A 17246-nucleotide genomic window follows, 5' to 3' on the forward strand; every position below is an offset into this window, starting at 1 on the left:
TCATTTGAATTTAAAGTGAATCAAATATTTGCACTTCTGGTTATTGATAAACACCCTTTTTTCACCCAGACTCAACAACAAGGAAAAAAGTAGGCTTAACACTATATCAATTTTCTAACTGGAATTTAATTCAAATTACCTGTTAATAATCCAAAAGAAAACCAACCACTTCAGGGACTGCCCAAAAATCATGATGAAAATTTCCATAGAAGCCCTAAAATACTAACATTATTTCTTTTAGGCCATAATTCCTAAGTAGATTTTCTCCAAAAGGATATCTATATCTGCTGACAGCATTTGATGGGCAATACCTTTGTTTTTTTTCTTCACCATATTTTTTAGTAGAGGAAATAACCTGTTTCAAGACAGTTCTGTCAGTATAATTAAAAATGTCAATGTTCATCTCTATTTCCCTACAGTCCTGCTATTTCATCAGCACTGGTTGTGCTTAGCCTGAAATATAAGAGTGACATTTCCCATTAGGACAATAAGAACAGAAAAGTGATAACTATCATATTATCCTTAGTGATTCTACCACTAAGGGCACTATATAAGGTGATGTTTTCATCCCTTGAAATGCTATGGAATACAAACAAATACTATTCATTTTTCTTATTTCTGGTTCTTGGGAGATATTCAAGATACTTTCAGAACATTCAGTGATTCCCTTATGGAGAGAAGAGAGCTCCAATTTCAAGTATGAGGTAAGAGAGAGCCTCAAAAAGTGCTAGCAAAATTATGTTTGAATATGGAATGATAGACCATATAATAGTAAAAATTTAAAACTCTCAGTTGCTCCTAGTTGCTTGTTGCTAGATGCTCAGACTTAAATCTATTAAACTCTGTGGAAATAGAAAAAAAAATAACTTTTGAAAATAAGAATGAGTTTATAGTCCTTTGGTAATACCCATTACACATTTTCTGTGTCTATCCTTGTATATACACATACATACACACAGGCACACACCAATCTACATTTACATATATATATACATTCAACCAAAAAGTCATTTTTAAAGCTACAAATTCAATATAAGTAGGAGTTAAGAATATTCTATACAGGGGTCCTCCCTGGTGGCGCAGCGGATTACAGCACAGCACTCAGAAGCTAAAGCCACTTCCGCATGAGTTCAATCCCCACCTGCCCCGGAAGAGATCCACATGGCCCGGCAGACCTCTCCTGACTGGCCCGCTGCTCCCCTCAGCAGTGTACTTCGTCGATCTGCCTGTTCTGCTCCCGGCTCTGTGTGTGGTGAATCCTCTCACTGTCCCTGCACCTCTGGCCTGTACCCCAGTTCCGTATCCATAAATAAATAAAGCTTTTTTTAAAAAAAAAAGAATATTCTATACAAACTGGTTACTAATATGTCAAAGACTTCTGTGGCTTTTGCCTTTAAAAAAATATGGATTACATATGAAAATGAAGCTATACTCAACTTTTACACTTTAAGAACAGCAGTTCATTTCAAATGTTGGTTTAAGAAAATCAATGTGATATATAGATACATATATACATATACATATATATATACATCTGAGACAAAATATTAATTAAGTACTGATACTGACCTCATTTCTTCCCAATTTTTGTTTCCCTTTAACTTAGAAAATAAAGAATAAGAATCTCTGTGGCCTCTACATAGGACTATCCCCTTTGAATCGGTATTTAGTTGAAAGGATGCATTATTTTTTAAATAGTCTTCTTCATTGTTCTGTTGTTCTGGGGATTATCCAACTCTTTTCACTCTATTTTTTATTCAACCCCAATAAAGTGACTATATGACAAGGAATTTAAATCGAACACAGGGGTCGCTGTTGAGTAGTACAAAGCATTTTCCTCCCCAGAGACTTGAGTATTTGCAGTTATACCTGCAAAGCCTTCAATAAATGAAAAGGAAAATGTTCAACTTGTGTTTATGTAATAGAAAACTGAACTCCAAATCAACAATGGGCATCAGGTAAACGTATCCAATACAATTTACAGACATAATTGAAAGCATTACAGCCTAATCAGACATCTAAGAGAAAAGCATGCTCAAATGAAATGTCTACAGAATCATTAGTTGGCAGCCATTCTATTACAATCACACATAATGTCAGTGGTGCCTTGAGCCTGTGCCAATGACAACAGCATAAATTTTGCATCTCATTTCTGTGGTCATAAAATTAATGATCAGTTTAAAAATACTTCTTTGTAAAAGTTATTGCACAAAGAAAAGACATGAATGTGTCCCTGTTATGTACTCACAAGGATAATTACGGGGTTGTTGCTCATTAATACTGTTTCTTGTTTCCCTAGAAAAGCATTTGATTTATCCCACAACTTTCAAAAGTTTAATTAACGATACAAAGTTAACAGTCTAAAAGACAATGAGCCAAGACTTCCCTTCCTATAATTTCAGTGGCAACTTAAATATCACAGCAAAATCAAGGCTGAATCTTACCACAGTAGCATAGTTTTCTGAAAACCATTTTTAAATTTATAACAGTTGGCTGGGTTCAAATCACAATTACCCCCTCTTTCTTATATGGTTCATCATCAATTAACATTTTCCTAAATGCCTAGAGATGAAGCCCACCAACAATTGGACATGATCTCTACCACCACAGTGGGTAATTTAACCAATTTACTGCTTATTTTACCAAATATGGTCCTATTTTAAACACAATCAGGTAGACATTAAATTAAATAACATACCTTAAATTTAAATGAAAACCATTCCTTCTCACAGAGAATGAAACACATAGAAGACTGAGTGAAAACAAATTATTTTCAAATTCTCTACTCTGTTCAAATATCCAAACTAATTTCCCAAGCAATAATATACACTAAAGAGAATTGAGCATTTAACTTATCATTTCTAAGGGGGTCTATAGCGAATTCTTAAAACTGACTTAGGTCACCACAAACAAAATTCTCTTCATAAATCTTCCATGACAGTAGGGCTAATTTATAGCACACAGATAGTAAAGAAATCTTTAAAATAAAGACACCAATTCTCAAGCAGAACCTCTAAAATATGCTTCTACTAAGTGTTAAGCCCCATAATCTCAATTAATATATTTGTATAAGGCCATAGGGGTGAAGGAAGTTTCAAGTAAGTTGTTCAGATTTCACTGGGGAGATAACTTTCAAGAGGACATGTACTATGTTAGGAAGGGTAAACAAAAGGAAATTAAATGTCATTCGAACTTCTAACTTTTCTGCTGTTTTTAGGATTCTATTACTATGAACTAAAGTGGACCCCTTTTTAAGTTAACAGTTTCCTATTTTTAAAAGTAGTTTACTTACAAATGAGACTATCAAGTCTGCTAAGTAGATCTATGCATATTTAATAATGGCAATGGAATCTTAAGGACAAAATCTTTAGATTATTTTACAATTAGGAGAAAAATATTTTAAATAGGGAAATGAAAACTTTTAAGCTATGGCATCTAAAGGGGATTGAAAGCAATATAACTGCATTTTTTAAGCTATAAACACTAGAAAAAAGCTTGAAAAATAATTTCTTGAAATATTTTCTAATATTAATGTGTGTCCTTTGAATAATGCAAGTTCCTCAAAATTATGTTAAAACTGAACTGCAAATCAATATTTACCTAAGTTCTCTAGATAAGTAAAGCTGAATCTGAGAATACACATTAATAGAATATTTATTCAATGTCTATTATGTGGCATGCTCAGGTAGGCTCACATTTTAATCATTATATAAAGAAAGCAATCATACTGAAATCATCACTGAAGTAAAACAAAACTACTATAACAGCAGAACACAAGTACAAATAAAACTTTATTATGTACCTAACATGTATTAGAAAATTCTACTTTATACTCAGTCAACAGTCTTTACTAAACTAGTAATAACTTTCATTTCAAATATAATTATTTCAAATCACTTTTATGAGACCTATGGTTTTATGAGACCTACATAATGAAAGCAAATTTGAAAATCAAAATTCTATTTTAAAATAATTCTAACTGAGCATAAATCAAGTTCATAAAGGCTATATTTTGCAGTACATTTTATAGCACTAGGCTATGCTACAACTAGGAAAAGGAAAATAAGGGAAGAAAGTTATCTGAGCACATGTAAGAATTGAAGGCTATAAGAAGGAACACTATGCTAAGTAGAAAGGACAATATTTCAAATTAAATAACATGGATTGGACTATGGAAAATGGGTCCTGGTAGCTTAGATTCAAATTTTTCTTATGTACAAAGCAAAATTAAGGAATTGGGAAACCAACTGGTAATATATTCTAATTGTGCAATTTGTACTTTTCAATAGACAATTTACACTTGAATATAAGAAGAGATAAAATGAGGATCTTAATAATTTAAAAAAGTAAAAAGGGAAGTTTTAAGATAACAGCTTGCTATGGAAGTGAATACAAATACTAAGTATAAAATTCAATTAATGGACACTCTTCGATATCTAGATAGAATAAGTTCAATAAATTTCTACCAATGCAGACTATTCTCATCAAAAATGGGATCTTCTAAGATCTGTGAAGCTTAATTGTTTTATCAATTTACCAGTTGTAATAATTTTAAAACCTGAAATACCTGAGACTGGATATTCTGTATGCCAGGATGGGGAAGTAATATCTACAGCATAGGGGAAGGATGCAGGAGAGAAGGAGGAAAATATGAGAGACATCTGTGTATGTGGGAGAAACTAACAACTCACTTATTAGAAATAATTAAATCTGAATTATTTCACTTATTTAAGAACTCTCTACCTAGTCCTTTTTCTCCCAGTAAAGATTTTAAACTGGCACTTACTGCCACTTTTAAAAAGTGTGTCAAATAGGAATTTAAAGGGAAAAAGAAGAGAAAAAACTTCTGTTCACTTCACTGTGACCCCATATTGTGAGAGAGAGAGAGAGAGAGAGAGAGAATGCAAATAGAAAAACAAGTAAAAGGAATTCTGCCCAGGTCTCCTTGGATGAAGGTAATCCAAACCCATGAGAGAAAATTTTAAGGAAAAAAGAAAAAGCAATACTATCAAAACAAATTTACATGATTTACTCAAAATAAATGATAATTTTCAATTTCCCATTTTACAAAAAGATACAGCATAAATAATTACTTTGTAATGATTAGGTCTGAGTAACTTCCCCGTACTATTTCTAACAAACTGTAGGAACAATCCTTTTAGAACAAAGCGGACTCTGCTTTATGGTTACAGTGGCATAAAATTACTCAGCTTCTCATATTTCTCCAAGGTACACATCTAATTTATCCACAGGCTTACTTTTGAGCAGGCACTCTTGATGATTAGTTAACTCAATACAGCAGTATTGAACTACAAATGACTTATTCAGAGGAAAATGATTATGGGGAATCCCTGAATTCTGTTATTTGAACTCTTATTCTAGGCTTATTTTTCTATCAAATACTATCTAAACTTCCATGTCTCTTTAGAGACAAAGACTGTATCTCAGTAATGTAGTTTTAATATTCACACACCTGAACAAATCCTAAACTGAGTACCAAAGGGAAAATTCCTATTACTGAATTATATGCAATTATATGAAGATTTCATATTAAGTTTTCTTCACTTAGAATGTTTTAAAGAACAAAAAATTAAATCACAATGAGAGATCAATAAACAATCACCAGAAAGTGCCATTTAAGAAAGGCAGAATCTGAGCTGTAATACTGTGTTATAGATAGAAAAGTTATCATAATTAAAATGCATAACTTCATTATATCTACATTCAGCTACACAAAATGCAACATGATTCAAGCCATAGCTTAGGGGTCACTGTAGACTACAAAGAAATGGGCACTTGAGGGGGAATTTTCTATTCTTCTCTTTAGTTAATAGTATTAAAAAAATTAATGTGGAAAAAAATCTTTTGTCTCTAATCACAATGATGTTGATTTAATGTAAAAGAGACTGTGGTTTCCTTTAACTGTTTGATTTTAGGTTTGTCTGGTTAAGTACTTCGTTTATTGAAACTGTCATTACTCTCTCACTTATCAGTTGGCAGAGATATAAATTACTCTGTGGTATCTGCTAACCCTAGTTAGAAGATACCATACTGTTTCTCCCTCAAACCTACAGCCTAGCTCCACATAGGTTAACTGACCTCATGTTATGACCCTCATGCCAGCACCCACAGGCTCCAGGTCATGACCTATGAATTAGCGGCATGGAAGTAAGGACAGTACCCAGTTTCCCTTACAGAACTGGAGACCTGAAATAGCAGAACTTCCTATGCCTTTCCTGAGTTGGTGTTCAGTGTGCTAAGCAGCTGTCTCTAAAATCTAAGGAGATTTCCAAATCTATTTCCATAAAATGAAAATTTCTATGGCACGTATTTACTCAAATCAAAAGCATCACAAGCTTAATATAAACAAATTCTGCGTAAGATTTCACTCATGTTCTCCAACAAAATTTTATGCTGTTTTTAAAACAATTAGAAACATTCCCTATGAGCCTCTAGCCATAGGCTCTCCTGCTCCCAGCACCCCTGGAAAGTCTCCACTCTCTTTCACTAAACTATTCCACGTGTAACCTTTCTTAACGAATTTCTGCGCCAATGTGCTCTAAGACACACAAAACTTAAGAAAGTTGTATACATAGATTTCTCCAGTAAAAGACAGTGCAGAGTAGGTTCTGGATGTGCTTTTTAATTTTTTTTTTCTCAGCAGGGGGAGCTAGCACTCTCATCTTGAAAGTATACAACACAGAAATTTAAATTGCGATTCCAACTATCAAATTTCAATATGTCTGATTATCCTTTTGAAAATCTCCACAAGGAAAACAAAATTCAAGTTGCCAATTTAAAAATTTACCTTTGTCTTGAAATTCCTGAAAATAGCTGCAAAAGAAAGCAAAAAGAGGGTTGACAAATCAAAACAATGTTTAACCAGTGATAAAATTATTTATTTTTAAATCACTCATAAATATTTAGAGAAAAAATATTTTCTATCCTAAAATAATAATTCCAAAAGGTTTATGGATTTATAATAAAAGTATTTCTAAAGACCTAAGTTACAGTAGTAAAATCAGGAGCTATTTTTGATACCAACAATTTATATTACATTTAATCACTTAAACAGTAACAAAAGGGTTCTCTATTTCAGTATGTAAGGTATTTTCCATATTTATATTAAAATTCTCAACCTACCTATATCTTATCACTTAAACCAAACATATCTTTAGATAATCAGTTAGATTTTTGCCAGGACACTTAGAAAAAACACATAATCAAAAACCCTACCCCAAAAAGAATATTATAATAAGTATGTCTATCCCAAAAGCCTATCACAGAGGAAATATATTTTGGCCTTTAAAAATACTGAACACCACTTAAATTAGAACATGTACTAATTCTAAAATAATTAATTCTTTATTAAAATGTTAATTACAAAGTTGCTTTTAAGTAAGAAATTAATAATAAAAGGCAACTAAGTGACTTACACAGACTTTACATCTTTTATCTTCTTAATAAGGGATTCTCTCTTTTCCTTTGCCTTCTTCGATAAATTCTCTCCCTTCAGTGTGTCTGCTACAAATGTTTCAACATCTAAACCATGAAATATAAGGAAAAGGATACAAATTACTGGAAAGAATAATTTTTTTAAAGATAAATAGGACAATGATTGTTTCTACCCATAAGTGTTAATATCTGTACAATTTGTTATAGTTATTTATCAATCCAAAGCATAACAGTTGAAGTATGTTTCAAATACTAAGTTGGACAAATCTGTTCTCCACTTAGCTAATAAAATTTGTATGCTCTACTTATGCTTAGCACAGCAAATGCTATTTGGATGTTTGGCATCATTAAACCAGGAAGAAGCACACAAGTTTTAATAAACTATGGTGTCCCATAAAACAAATTCTCTAACATAAAAGCAAGTGCAGAGCTTTTATGCAAGTGTTACTATCATTTTACAGTATTCTTTAGGTCCCTGTATGAACAGGTCATTCACAGTATTATATCAATATAAGATAATGTCTCTGGCAAGATCCTGTTTTTCCCAGTGCAATTCATTTTCAGATATAGGCAACATTTAATGCTTTACAGAAAAAATATTTATTTTTTCTTTGTGGCCAAGATTCCCAAATCAAACCTTCCTCCTTCCTACCTGCCCCACCCATTCTGGCCAGTCACCCACAAATTTAAAAGATAAGCATTTATGTGGTTTGGTGTGACCTTGCTTTCTGCCTTAGCTTTGCCACCTGGAAATATCTCTTCAAAGGAAGAAGTCGCAAAAAAGTAATTAATCCACTACTTTAAAATAGAGTAACCAAGAGAGAAGCTTTCTATAGCCTTATATAACATTTTCACAAAGCTTCTTTTTAAAAATTTCAGTAAATTTCTAAATTATTCTACTTTCTAGTCTTCTCTAGTATAATTCTAACAATCCTTACTGGTTTGAATTTATAATAGCCCAATTCTTACTGTTTATGAAAATATTGCACAACTTTAAATTAATTTTCTTTTCAGAATTTAAAGCTCACTTTGAGGTATCTACTACAGAGGCTGCCACAAAAATATCTAAAGTAAGGGTGGCTATAAACCATCCATATTTCACATTGAAGAGATGTGTATGCTTTACTGTCTTTTTATTTCACTACTTTGTCTCCAAACTCACACTGAGAAAAACATGGTACCAAAACATACAATAATAGTACATGTAATTAATTCAAAGCAGTATGATTAATAGTCTTTCAACCATACTTACAATTAACAATTTAAAGCTTAGTATTTGAGACAGAACATTGTAATCGATTTTAAATTCTTGATTACAAAAGTATCTTGAGCCCATGAACAAAGTTGATTAAGCTATTATTCTGTACACTCATAATAAAAATATAAATGTACTTTTTCACTGCATCGACATGACAAGTAAAAGAATTAAAATTTAATCTTTGAATATTTTAATAGCTTTCTGATTGGAAATCCATTTAAAGTATGAAAAAGTCACAGCTTCTCTTTCCTTGAGCTGTCCATATAGACATAATCCAGTTCCAGAGCAAATTAGGTCCAGACTTCTAAAATAAGTTCAAAATAATGAAACACAAAATTGCTCTTCTCTAAAGTCTTTAAATTTTGTACCCAGAGGAGCAAGCAATCTTTGGACATTGAGCTTTAGCTGAAATGGAAAAAGCCATTGGCTTCTCTTAGATAATTACAATAAATCCACTAAGAAAGGGGAATAAAGAAGGACAAGGGGAAGCGCAACATTTCTGTTGCTGATTCTTTCTTACAAACGGACTCAATACTTAGGCGAGTCACTGGCACAATGAGTGGTGAATAGTCTGCTTAATGTTACTTTCACTCAGTGTTTGTCTTTAATTCCCTCATCCTCGAGTATTTAATTGCCTATTTTACATTTTCATTACACAATCCAGGTTTAAACAAACGGGATCTATTTTCTATCTCCGGAAGCAATAACTGAACGAATTACAGCCAAAGAGTTATTTCTTTAAAAGGTCATTTAGTTCTATAAAAACTCAGAAAACATAAAAAGGTGCCGTGTTCTTTATAGTGCTTCCTAACACTTAAAAAATATTTCAAAATATTGACCCATATTACCACTTTATGAGAAAATACTTGTAAAAATGTGAGAATGCGTTGCTATTTGTCTTAGAGGGGAATTCAGGGATTAAGCAAGGAAAAAAGGTATCTCTAGCCTTTTTAATGTCCTCATTCCTAAACTCCCAGAAAGATTTAATAAAAATTAGTGCTTTAAAATTTATATCTCAAAGGAGATGTGGACATTCTAGGAACTGCCTGGCTGGTGGTATGTTGTTTTAACTAATAAGAACTTTAAAATGGAAACAGTCCTTGTAATAACCTTAGGTTATCAGTGCTACAAACACCGCTGGTTTTCAGCTTTTGAGTTTGGGTTATTTCTTAAATTCCACGCTGTGCGGTTTATTTTCTAATGGAACGAAACCCGCCAGACTCAGGTACTGTAACCCCTCTGAGCTTGCCAGCGGCCTTCGGCAAGTCCCAGCGCAAAGCACGAACCCAGCACACAGGCAGAGCGCACTGAAAAGTTCCTGGCTTTACTGAGAGATGCTGCGGCTTGGCCCTCCGAGACATTCGACATACGACACTCTACAGTCGGAGTGTTAAACCCCAGGGTTCCTGTGCTCGGAGCTGTGAGCAGCAAGCGCTGGGTTTAGGGCAGCGCCCTCGCCAGACAAATGGGGCCGGAGCTGTGCTTTGTAGCCCAGAGCCAGGGTAATATTTCAAAAGCTTGCAATAAAAGTCCTGGGCGAATCAAGCGCTCTTCTGACTGGTTCGAAAAGAGATTTGATGCTTTTTATTGTGCTCTGAATAGCCCCGCAAACGGTAAGCAGGCATGCGTTAGCACTCATCCACCTTCCTTGAGGGGTCGTGTCCCTCAGTTAGTATGTAGATTTCACTATTCCAGACTGCCTGTAATTCGGGAACAGCCGTAATCCGATTACAAGAAAACGTCAGCCTGCCTCCTCGTTCGCCTCTTGGCCTGGTTTAATTCCCGCTTCCTCAAAAGAGGAGGGGTCCCCACTAACTGGAGCATTAGCCACGGAAAAAAAGAATCTTGGGGGTGGGGTTGTCCACCTGGCGGTGCTCAGAAAGCGCAGTTCTAAGCTGCCCTCAACGCACAAGGTGTAACCTCCAGCCCCCAGCCCCACCCGCAGGCAGGTAGCCTGCTGGTCGGTACTACCGGCATTTAACCCCCAACAGCCCCATCTCCACAGTTTTCTACCCCAAAGTTGTCGCTGAGGGAAAAAAAGTTATCCCAACTAATGTGAATGTAGGGGTGTTTTTGTGTTTTTTGCCCTATTACACCTTATCTCTGGCACAAATGTAAAGATCTGGGGAAGAGGGAGGCTGAAAATATCAAATTTACAATTGTTCTGTAAATAAATGTCAAGATCTGAACAAATTTAAAAGATGACAATATATGTTGCCTCTGAAATCCTCAAGCAGCTTAAGTTAGAAACCTTTCAACAGCCATCAGAATCCCAACGCAGCAAACAATTCCCTGAATTGTACTCCAATCTTCCCTTTTTCTGTGCAGAAGGACACCCTAGAAACACTGCTGCCTTGTCTTAGAGTCCCATGGCTAGAACAGGTATTTAACACACTTGTACACACAAGGCTAATGTTTCTACCAACTCCCATGTGGATCACAAAGCAAAAGGTGAAACTTCACAAGGTTAATAGAACAGTTGTTTTAAATAATTGCACATGATAAAATAAGCTGTCAGCTTCTTGAAGCAGATTCCTACTCTTGAAGAGAGCCACTTGCCCTCAACATCCTCCACCAGCAAACAGCCTAGAATATGACTTGCAGCTGGAGGTTGTAAACAAGTCACAAAGGTAACACCTGGTGTCTTCTGCCTTCTCCCCCAACTACTTAATACCTCCAAGTACCTCTGCCAGCATGCAGAGAAAGAGAAAGAGACAGAAACAGAGACAGAGCGATGCTGTCAGACAGACAGACACTATGTTATGGTGGGGGAAGGATTCCTAATGAATACACTACCATTTGCTCAGTCCCAGATCAATAAAAGTGTAAAAGCAAGCACACCTTACCCCAAATGTCTGTGCTATTTAATTCTACATCTTCCTCTATTTTATGAACTGGCCAGATTTCATTTTGGATGAAATACAGATTTCATTTTGGATTCACTTAATGTGCTAAAAATCCCAGCCTAGAATTTAAGCTGGCATCAGAAAAGACAACTTTCCTTCTCTGTTCGAAAGGTATGGGTCTGACCAAAGACCTACTGTTAAAAACATAAAAATCAATTAAACATGTAGATCAATGGAGTCAAATGCCCAAAGTTGGAAAATGGCTAATTGAAACGTTATTGACTGCTCTCATCAATGTCTTTCTCTTGATTACCTAGCACTTTGACAGGTTATGAACTCTGGACTTTTTGAACATGGAAGAAGAGATGTGAACAGGCACAAGGAGTTCTTGTAATACAGTGGGTAAAACATATCTGCATGTTACAATCAAATCATCTGCCAAAATTCTCAGAATTGGCTTTGGAGGTTAAATGATTTATTTTGATAGAAAACTGGGCTGTTAACTTACGGGGATGAATATCTTTCACCTCTAAAAGACGACTCTTGATAAATAGCACCTTATAATAATCAAAATCTTTTTACCATGCATTTTCAAAGAAGCCATAGTGAATCACACATTAGTCTGAGATTTACACTATATTTACTGTTAGGCAGCATCTATTGTAATGTGTTCAGAATGTGATTGAAAAAGAAATGTAAACTCAGTGGAATGAAAAAGATAGACTTGGCTTTAATTGAAAAAGACAAACTAAGTGAATAATGAGTATATAAAAACTAGCCTATGCCACTTTTATCACCCATATATGACACTTAATCTTAAATTTATGAGAGACAACTGAACTGTGTTTCAAATCACCAGGGGCTTTTCCTATTCTGTAGGAGTTTCTCTCTTCTTTCTAGTTAATACTTTAGTGCTGATAACATAGAGATAAACCCATTTGGAAAAATTTTATATATGCCTCATTTTTCAGTATACGTGGATTCCTCTTTTAAAAGACAACCAGTGGTATTTGGATTGAGCAACAATAAAACCCGTGCAACTATTAAGCAACTTATTTATTTACTGAGATGAGAATACTTTCAATAGAAAGCCATGTAGAAAACAAACCAAAGAATCCCTCCTAAGAAAAAGAAAGATATTACAGGCTTAAGATAGGCAAACAATTTTCCTAAACATCACATCCTAATTCAATTATATTATTTGACCCACACAAGAAACTATAAATTTCTGGTCCCTTGATTTATAAACACGTATTCCTTTTTTACAAGAAAAAACTTTGAGATGCCATCTACTCATTTCATTGTGAGATCAAATGTTCTCAATATCACTAGTTATTACTGACAAAATGGGGCAGGCTTGCCTTTGCTCTACAGGAAAATCCAGGTGCTGAATGAAGTAGGTGACTATTGGTGACTCAGTAGGTGGCACTCTTCCCTTTACAGACTCAGACTCCCCAGAAGAAAGTTATGGGACACAAGATACATCATAAATAATTTCCATAGGAAAAATAAAATCAAAATGTTTATCAAATTATACATGAAACTTTAAAAAGGTGGAAATCAAACCACACTATTGTCAGTTTTGAAAAATTCTGTGTTTACTTCAACTGAATTATACTGTTGTGCCTCTGAAAGGATTATCAATTATAATGTGTGATGGTTTAAAAGAAAGTTCTGGAAATCTCCAAAAAGAGAAAATGTACTATTTCTAATCAAGACTGCACCGTGAACAAATTTTCTACATCACTGTGCAGAAACCATATAGCCATTTTGTTTAATGTTGGTTCGATTTTGACTTTTCAGAGCAACAACAATCACTATCTTCTTTTAACATTGTTTTCTGTTGAGTAAAAAGAAAGCAACTTCCCTTTAGTTTTCCTTTCTAAATGTATTGTTCTAAAGCATTAATGAGTGAGAATATCCGATGTAAAACACAAATGCCTTGGTAGTCAAAGGGTGATTAACCAAATGAAGGGGGATGGGACAACACTGGATTTAGTTCCTCTCACTTTCTTTGCCTGAAGGAAAAACTCACATTAATCAAGATTATTCTTGCTGTTAGTCCCAGTCAAAATATTTGGATGTGGAAGAAGATAAAATGGACTCAATTTGGTATTATGCTTGATTCTAATTATCCAGCCCAAACCTATTCTTTCATTGTTATGAAAAAAATAATCAGTGATTGACTAGTGTCTATGGCTGTTCAAAATTTGCTTTTAACAACAAAATCTGTAAGCCTTTTCTATCCATTAAACATCAGAAAAACTCAACACTTCTATGAAAAATACACACTTTCAAGATCTAACATCTGATTCTAGAGGAATGTACAATGCTCACAAGGCACATAACCACTTTTTTGACAGAATCATTAAATATGAGTTTAAAACGCTAGCCTCTATGGGTTTTTGCATTTCTATAGAATTTTTGAAGGAAAAGAATGAGATGGAGAAGGAACAAATACTGAAAGAAAAGCCTAAAACTGCTACAATACGAAAGAAAAAGAAAAATACTATTGAAAGGAATATATCTATCAGAGCATCTACCCCAATCAGTTGAAATGTCAAATACCACATATGACATGTAATGATTTAATAATAGCCATATGGAACACAAAGGGGAATATCCAAGTAACATTATTTTGATAGGCATTATCTCTTGTCAATATGTGATCTTTTTTTTTTTCTGAAGGAAAGAGATTTTAAAAGTCTGAAAAGTTTTATTTAGTTCTTTATCTTTTCTTCCTTGGAATGTCACTCACTTAACTATTAACTACAACCCCAATGACTAATATTTCACGTCAGTTTCAAATAGAGTATAAGATAAACCACCAATATCTCCAAAATTAAAACATATACCAAATCTTCTTTTGTAGTTTTAGTAATTTTAAATCAAACTATGTATTATTACCAACACACCTGAATTATGCAAATCATGCACAACCCCAAAAGAATTTTTTTGCATGAAAAAACCATGGGAGCACTTACTCTTGAAGTTTAGTCAAACTTAAAATGTTAATAAACTTCTTTGAATGATTAAAAAAAACCTGAAAAACACTTGTTCGATTGTTTCCATTCTCTAAAGAATGGAATGTATTTTTTTCATATCATATCTGCTGAAAGTATTTTCTGAAGAAAAAGTCTAAGTCGAATTTTAAATCCTAAAATTTTAATGTTTAAATATTTTTAATACACCTTATGATTGGCTTCAATTTGAAATAGCAATAAAGATGACTTTTAAAATGCTGATTTCAGACAGTATGCTAGTATTTTAAATGAATAAATAGAGAAATGACAGAAGTATACAGAAGTTAGCAAGGGTAGCTAATTTAAATATCATATACCCCTTTCAGCTAAATTGAAGAATGGTCACCTGAAATACTTGTAATCAAAGAGGACCAGAGAATAACTTACATATCACACTATCTGGGATGTATGCTTACAGATCTAAAACACAAGCTGTCAAGCTTTAAAAACATGTATTCAGATCTGTCTTTTATTTTTTAAATCCAAAAACTCAGACATAGAATGTCCTGAAAATGATGACACCAATTTTTGGAGTAAAGAAACTCATTTCTGATATGGTTATTAATATTCTAAACAAGCAATTCCAGCACAAAATGTTACCTGTAGTAAAAAAAAATCAGTGTTCATGTGAAACTCTCACATAATGGAATAAAAGCCACCTTAAATCAGTCTTTACATTTCTGTGAACATTTCCCTTAGAGGTAGCCATTAATGGCAACAAGCATTGTACTTATCATATTGTAACCATCTGCACTCATACATATTGATTATATTTTCTATCATATTCATGATGCTAACCACCAAGATTGTATAAGTCTATAAGGAGATTTGCTCTCACACTGCCATCACAGTAACTCACTATTTAAAGTATGATGTTTTAGAAATTGCTGTATAAGAATTAAAATAATCAACTTGTAAGACAGGTATCTAAGGCAATGCTTTTAATCCAGTTATTAATGAGCAGTGTCAAAAGAAACTTGAAAGACAACTGAAGTAAAACCATAAAAATTCAATTTCCAGAATTCTGACATATGTATGACATACTGAATGATGGTTGGAGTTCTAGATCATCAGGCTAGGTAAGATTTGCCCTACCTTGAGAATACAAGTGTCCTAGCTGTGCAGAAATATAAATTTTTCATTGGCCCTTTCTGGAAATACCTCTATCCAGTACAATCATGAACTAACAGTGGGTTCACAGTAACCTAAAAAAACCGCATCTTCAACTTCTAAAATAAGTTCCCATAAATGGCAAGTGAAAGCTGAAAAAAAAAAAGGAAGATGAGAGTGCAAAAAAAGAAGTACTTTTCATCTTGTGGCACAGGAAGTTAGACTTGAACACATCCTTCCCTTTTTTTAAGGTTACTCGGGCTGAAGACAAGTGACTTTGAGAATCAGGCCCTCGGAACTCCTTACATATTAAGTGGCCTGAACGTCCAAAAGAGTTTAGAAATGATCTCAATCCCATAACCCTAACATCTAACACCTGTAGCTCAGGACATCTCTTGGCATCTCTACACCCATTCCCTCCATTGGCTGAGTCATGAAAAAAACCAAAGTATTTCTTTCACTCCTGATTCCCTCCCTAGTTTTCACACATACATTTATTACCTTCCCTCGTGTGTCTCTCGCAGACACACACACACGCGCGCGCGCGCCCGCGCGCGAATCACAACTGTCCAGATCCCATCAGTGTAGAGCGCATCAAAAAGGGCTTCCCCACCATCCCGGCACCAAATTTCAACACACGCCCACTTCTTTTCACAGCTCCAATTCCCCTCTTCCCGCTCACGGTCCCGCCCTCCAAAGACTGGCGACTTGGGGCGCGCGGGGAGGGAAGGCAATGTCTCTGAATGCTTCTGTCCCCGCCGGCTCGCCGTCCCCTCGCCCCCGCCTACGCCCCGGCAGCCCTGCCCGCCCCCTTCCCGCTCTTTACCTGCCAACAGGTTCCTAATTTCCTCTGGGAGGGGGTTGGGAGAGGAGGCGCAGCTGGGATTGGGCATGTCAGGGAGCGCGGGGCGTGCGGGGAAAGGACCTGTGACCAAAGGGGAACCGACGCGCCGGGTTGCGGCTGCTACCTAGACTCGGGCTAGCGGTCCCAGTAAGGACAGCGGGGCTACAACTCCGAACGCTGCCCGGCTGGGGCTGACAACGAGGAAGTCACTGAAGCCCCAGGCAGCAGCAGCTGGACTCTCGGCCCTGCCCCTCCCGCAGATTGGGGCGGGACGATGGGCGGGGAGGAGGTCTGAGGGGCCCGACTGCGCATGAGTATCCCTCGGTTTTCCCTAGTCTCGGAAAAGAACCTCTGGAGAGACCACGCCCACTGCTGCGTGAGGGAGTGGGAGGAGGAGCAGTTTGTGGGAAGCGAGCGAACTGGGACTGCGTCACCTGATCCGGCGCCTGAAGCGCGAGGCTGCCATTTTGGATACTGGAACCAAAACAATTGGTGACTCTCTCCCTAGGATTCTGGAAAATAAGCTACTCGTGGTACCTTCACGTTTTCCGATTAAAGGACCTTCTGACCAATGGTCAGCACTACCAAGGTTTAACGCTTCACTTAGTAACCCAAAAGGAATTTCCGACCGCTGTAAGCTATTATGGCCTTCTTTGTCCCTTTGAATGAAGGCAATCAGTCCTTTTTTCCGCCAGTCCTTCTTGAATGGT

The 17246-nt window shown here is 35.6% G+C and overlaps 1 protein-coding gene across 1 annotated transcript in view; it reads right to left on the minus strand.

Moving 5' to 3' along the window:
* SKAP2 (src kinase associated phosphoprotein 2) overlaps positions 1 to 16772 on the minus strand; it is a 145795-nt gene extending 129023 nt beyond the window's left edge. Inside the window, exons 1-3 of the mRNA XM_004676793.2 lie at positions 16519 to 16772; positions 7437 to 7542; positions 6809 to 6834 (exon numbers count right to left, since the gene is read on the minus strand). Coding sequence (XP_004676850.1) covers positions 6809 to 6834; positions 7437 to 7542; positions 16519 to 16585 — 199 coding nt within the window. The 5' untranslated portion in view covers positions 16586 to 16772. The remainder of the gene's footprint in view (positions 1 to 6808; positions 6835 to 7436; positions 7543 to 16518) is intronic.
* Positions 16773 to 17246: the final 474 nt, after the last annotated feature.

This window comes from Condylura cristata, unplaced genomic scaffold (assembly GCF_000260355.1).
Source record: "Condylura cristata isolate star-nosed mole 26May11 unplaced genomic scaffold, ConCri1.0 scaffold00005, whole genome shotgun sequence".
Lineage (NCBI taxonomy): Eukaryota > Metazoa > Chordata > Mammalia > Eulipotyphla > Talpidae > Condylura > Condylura cristata.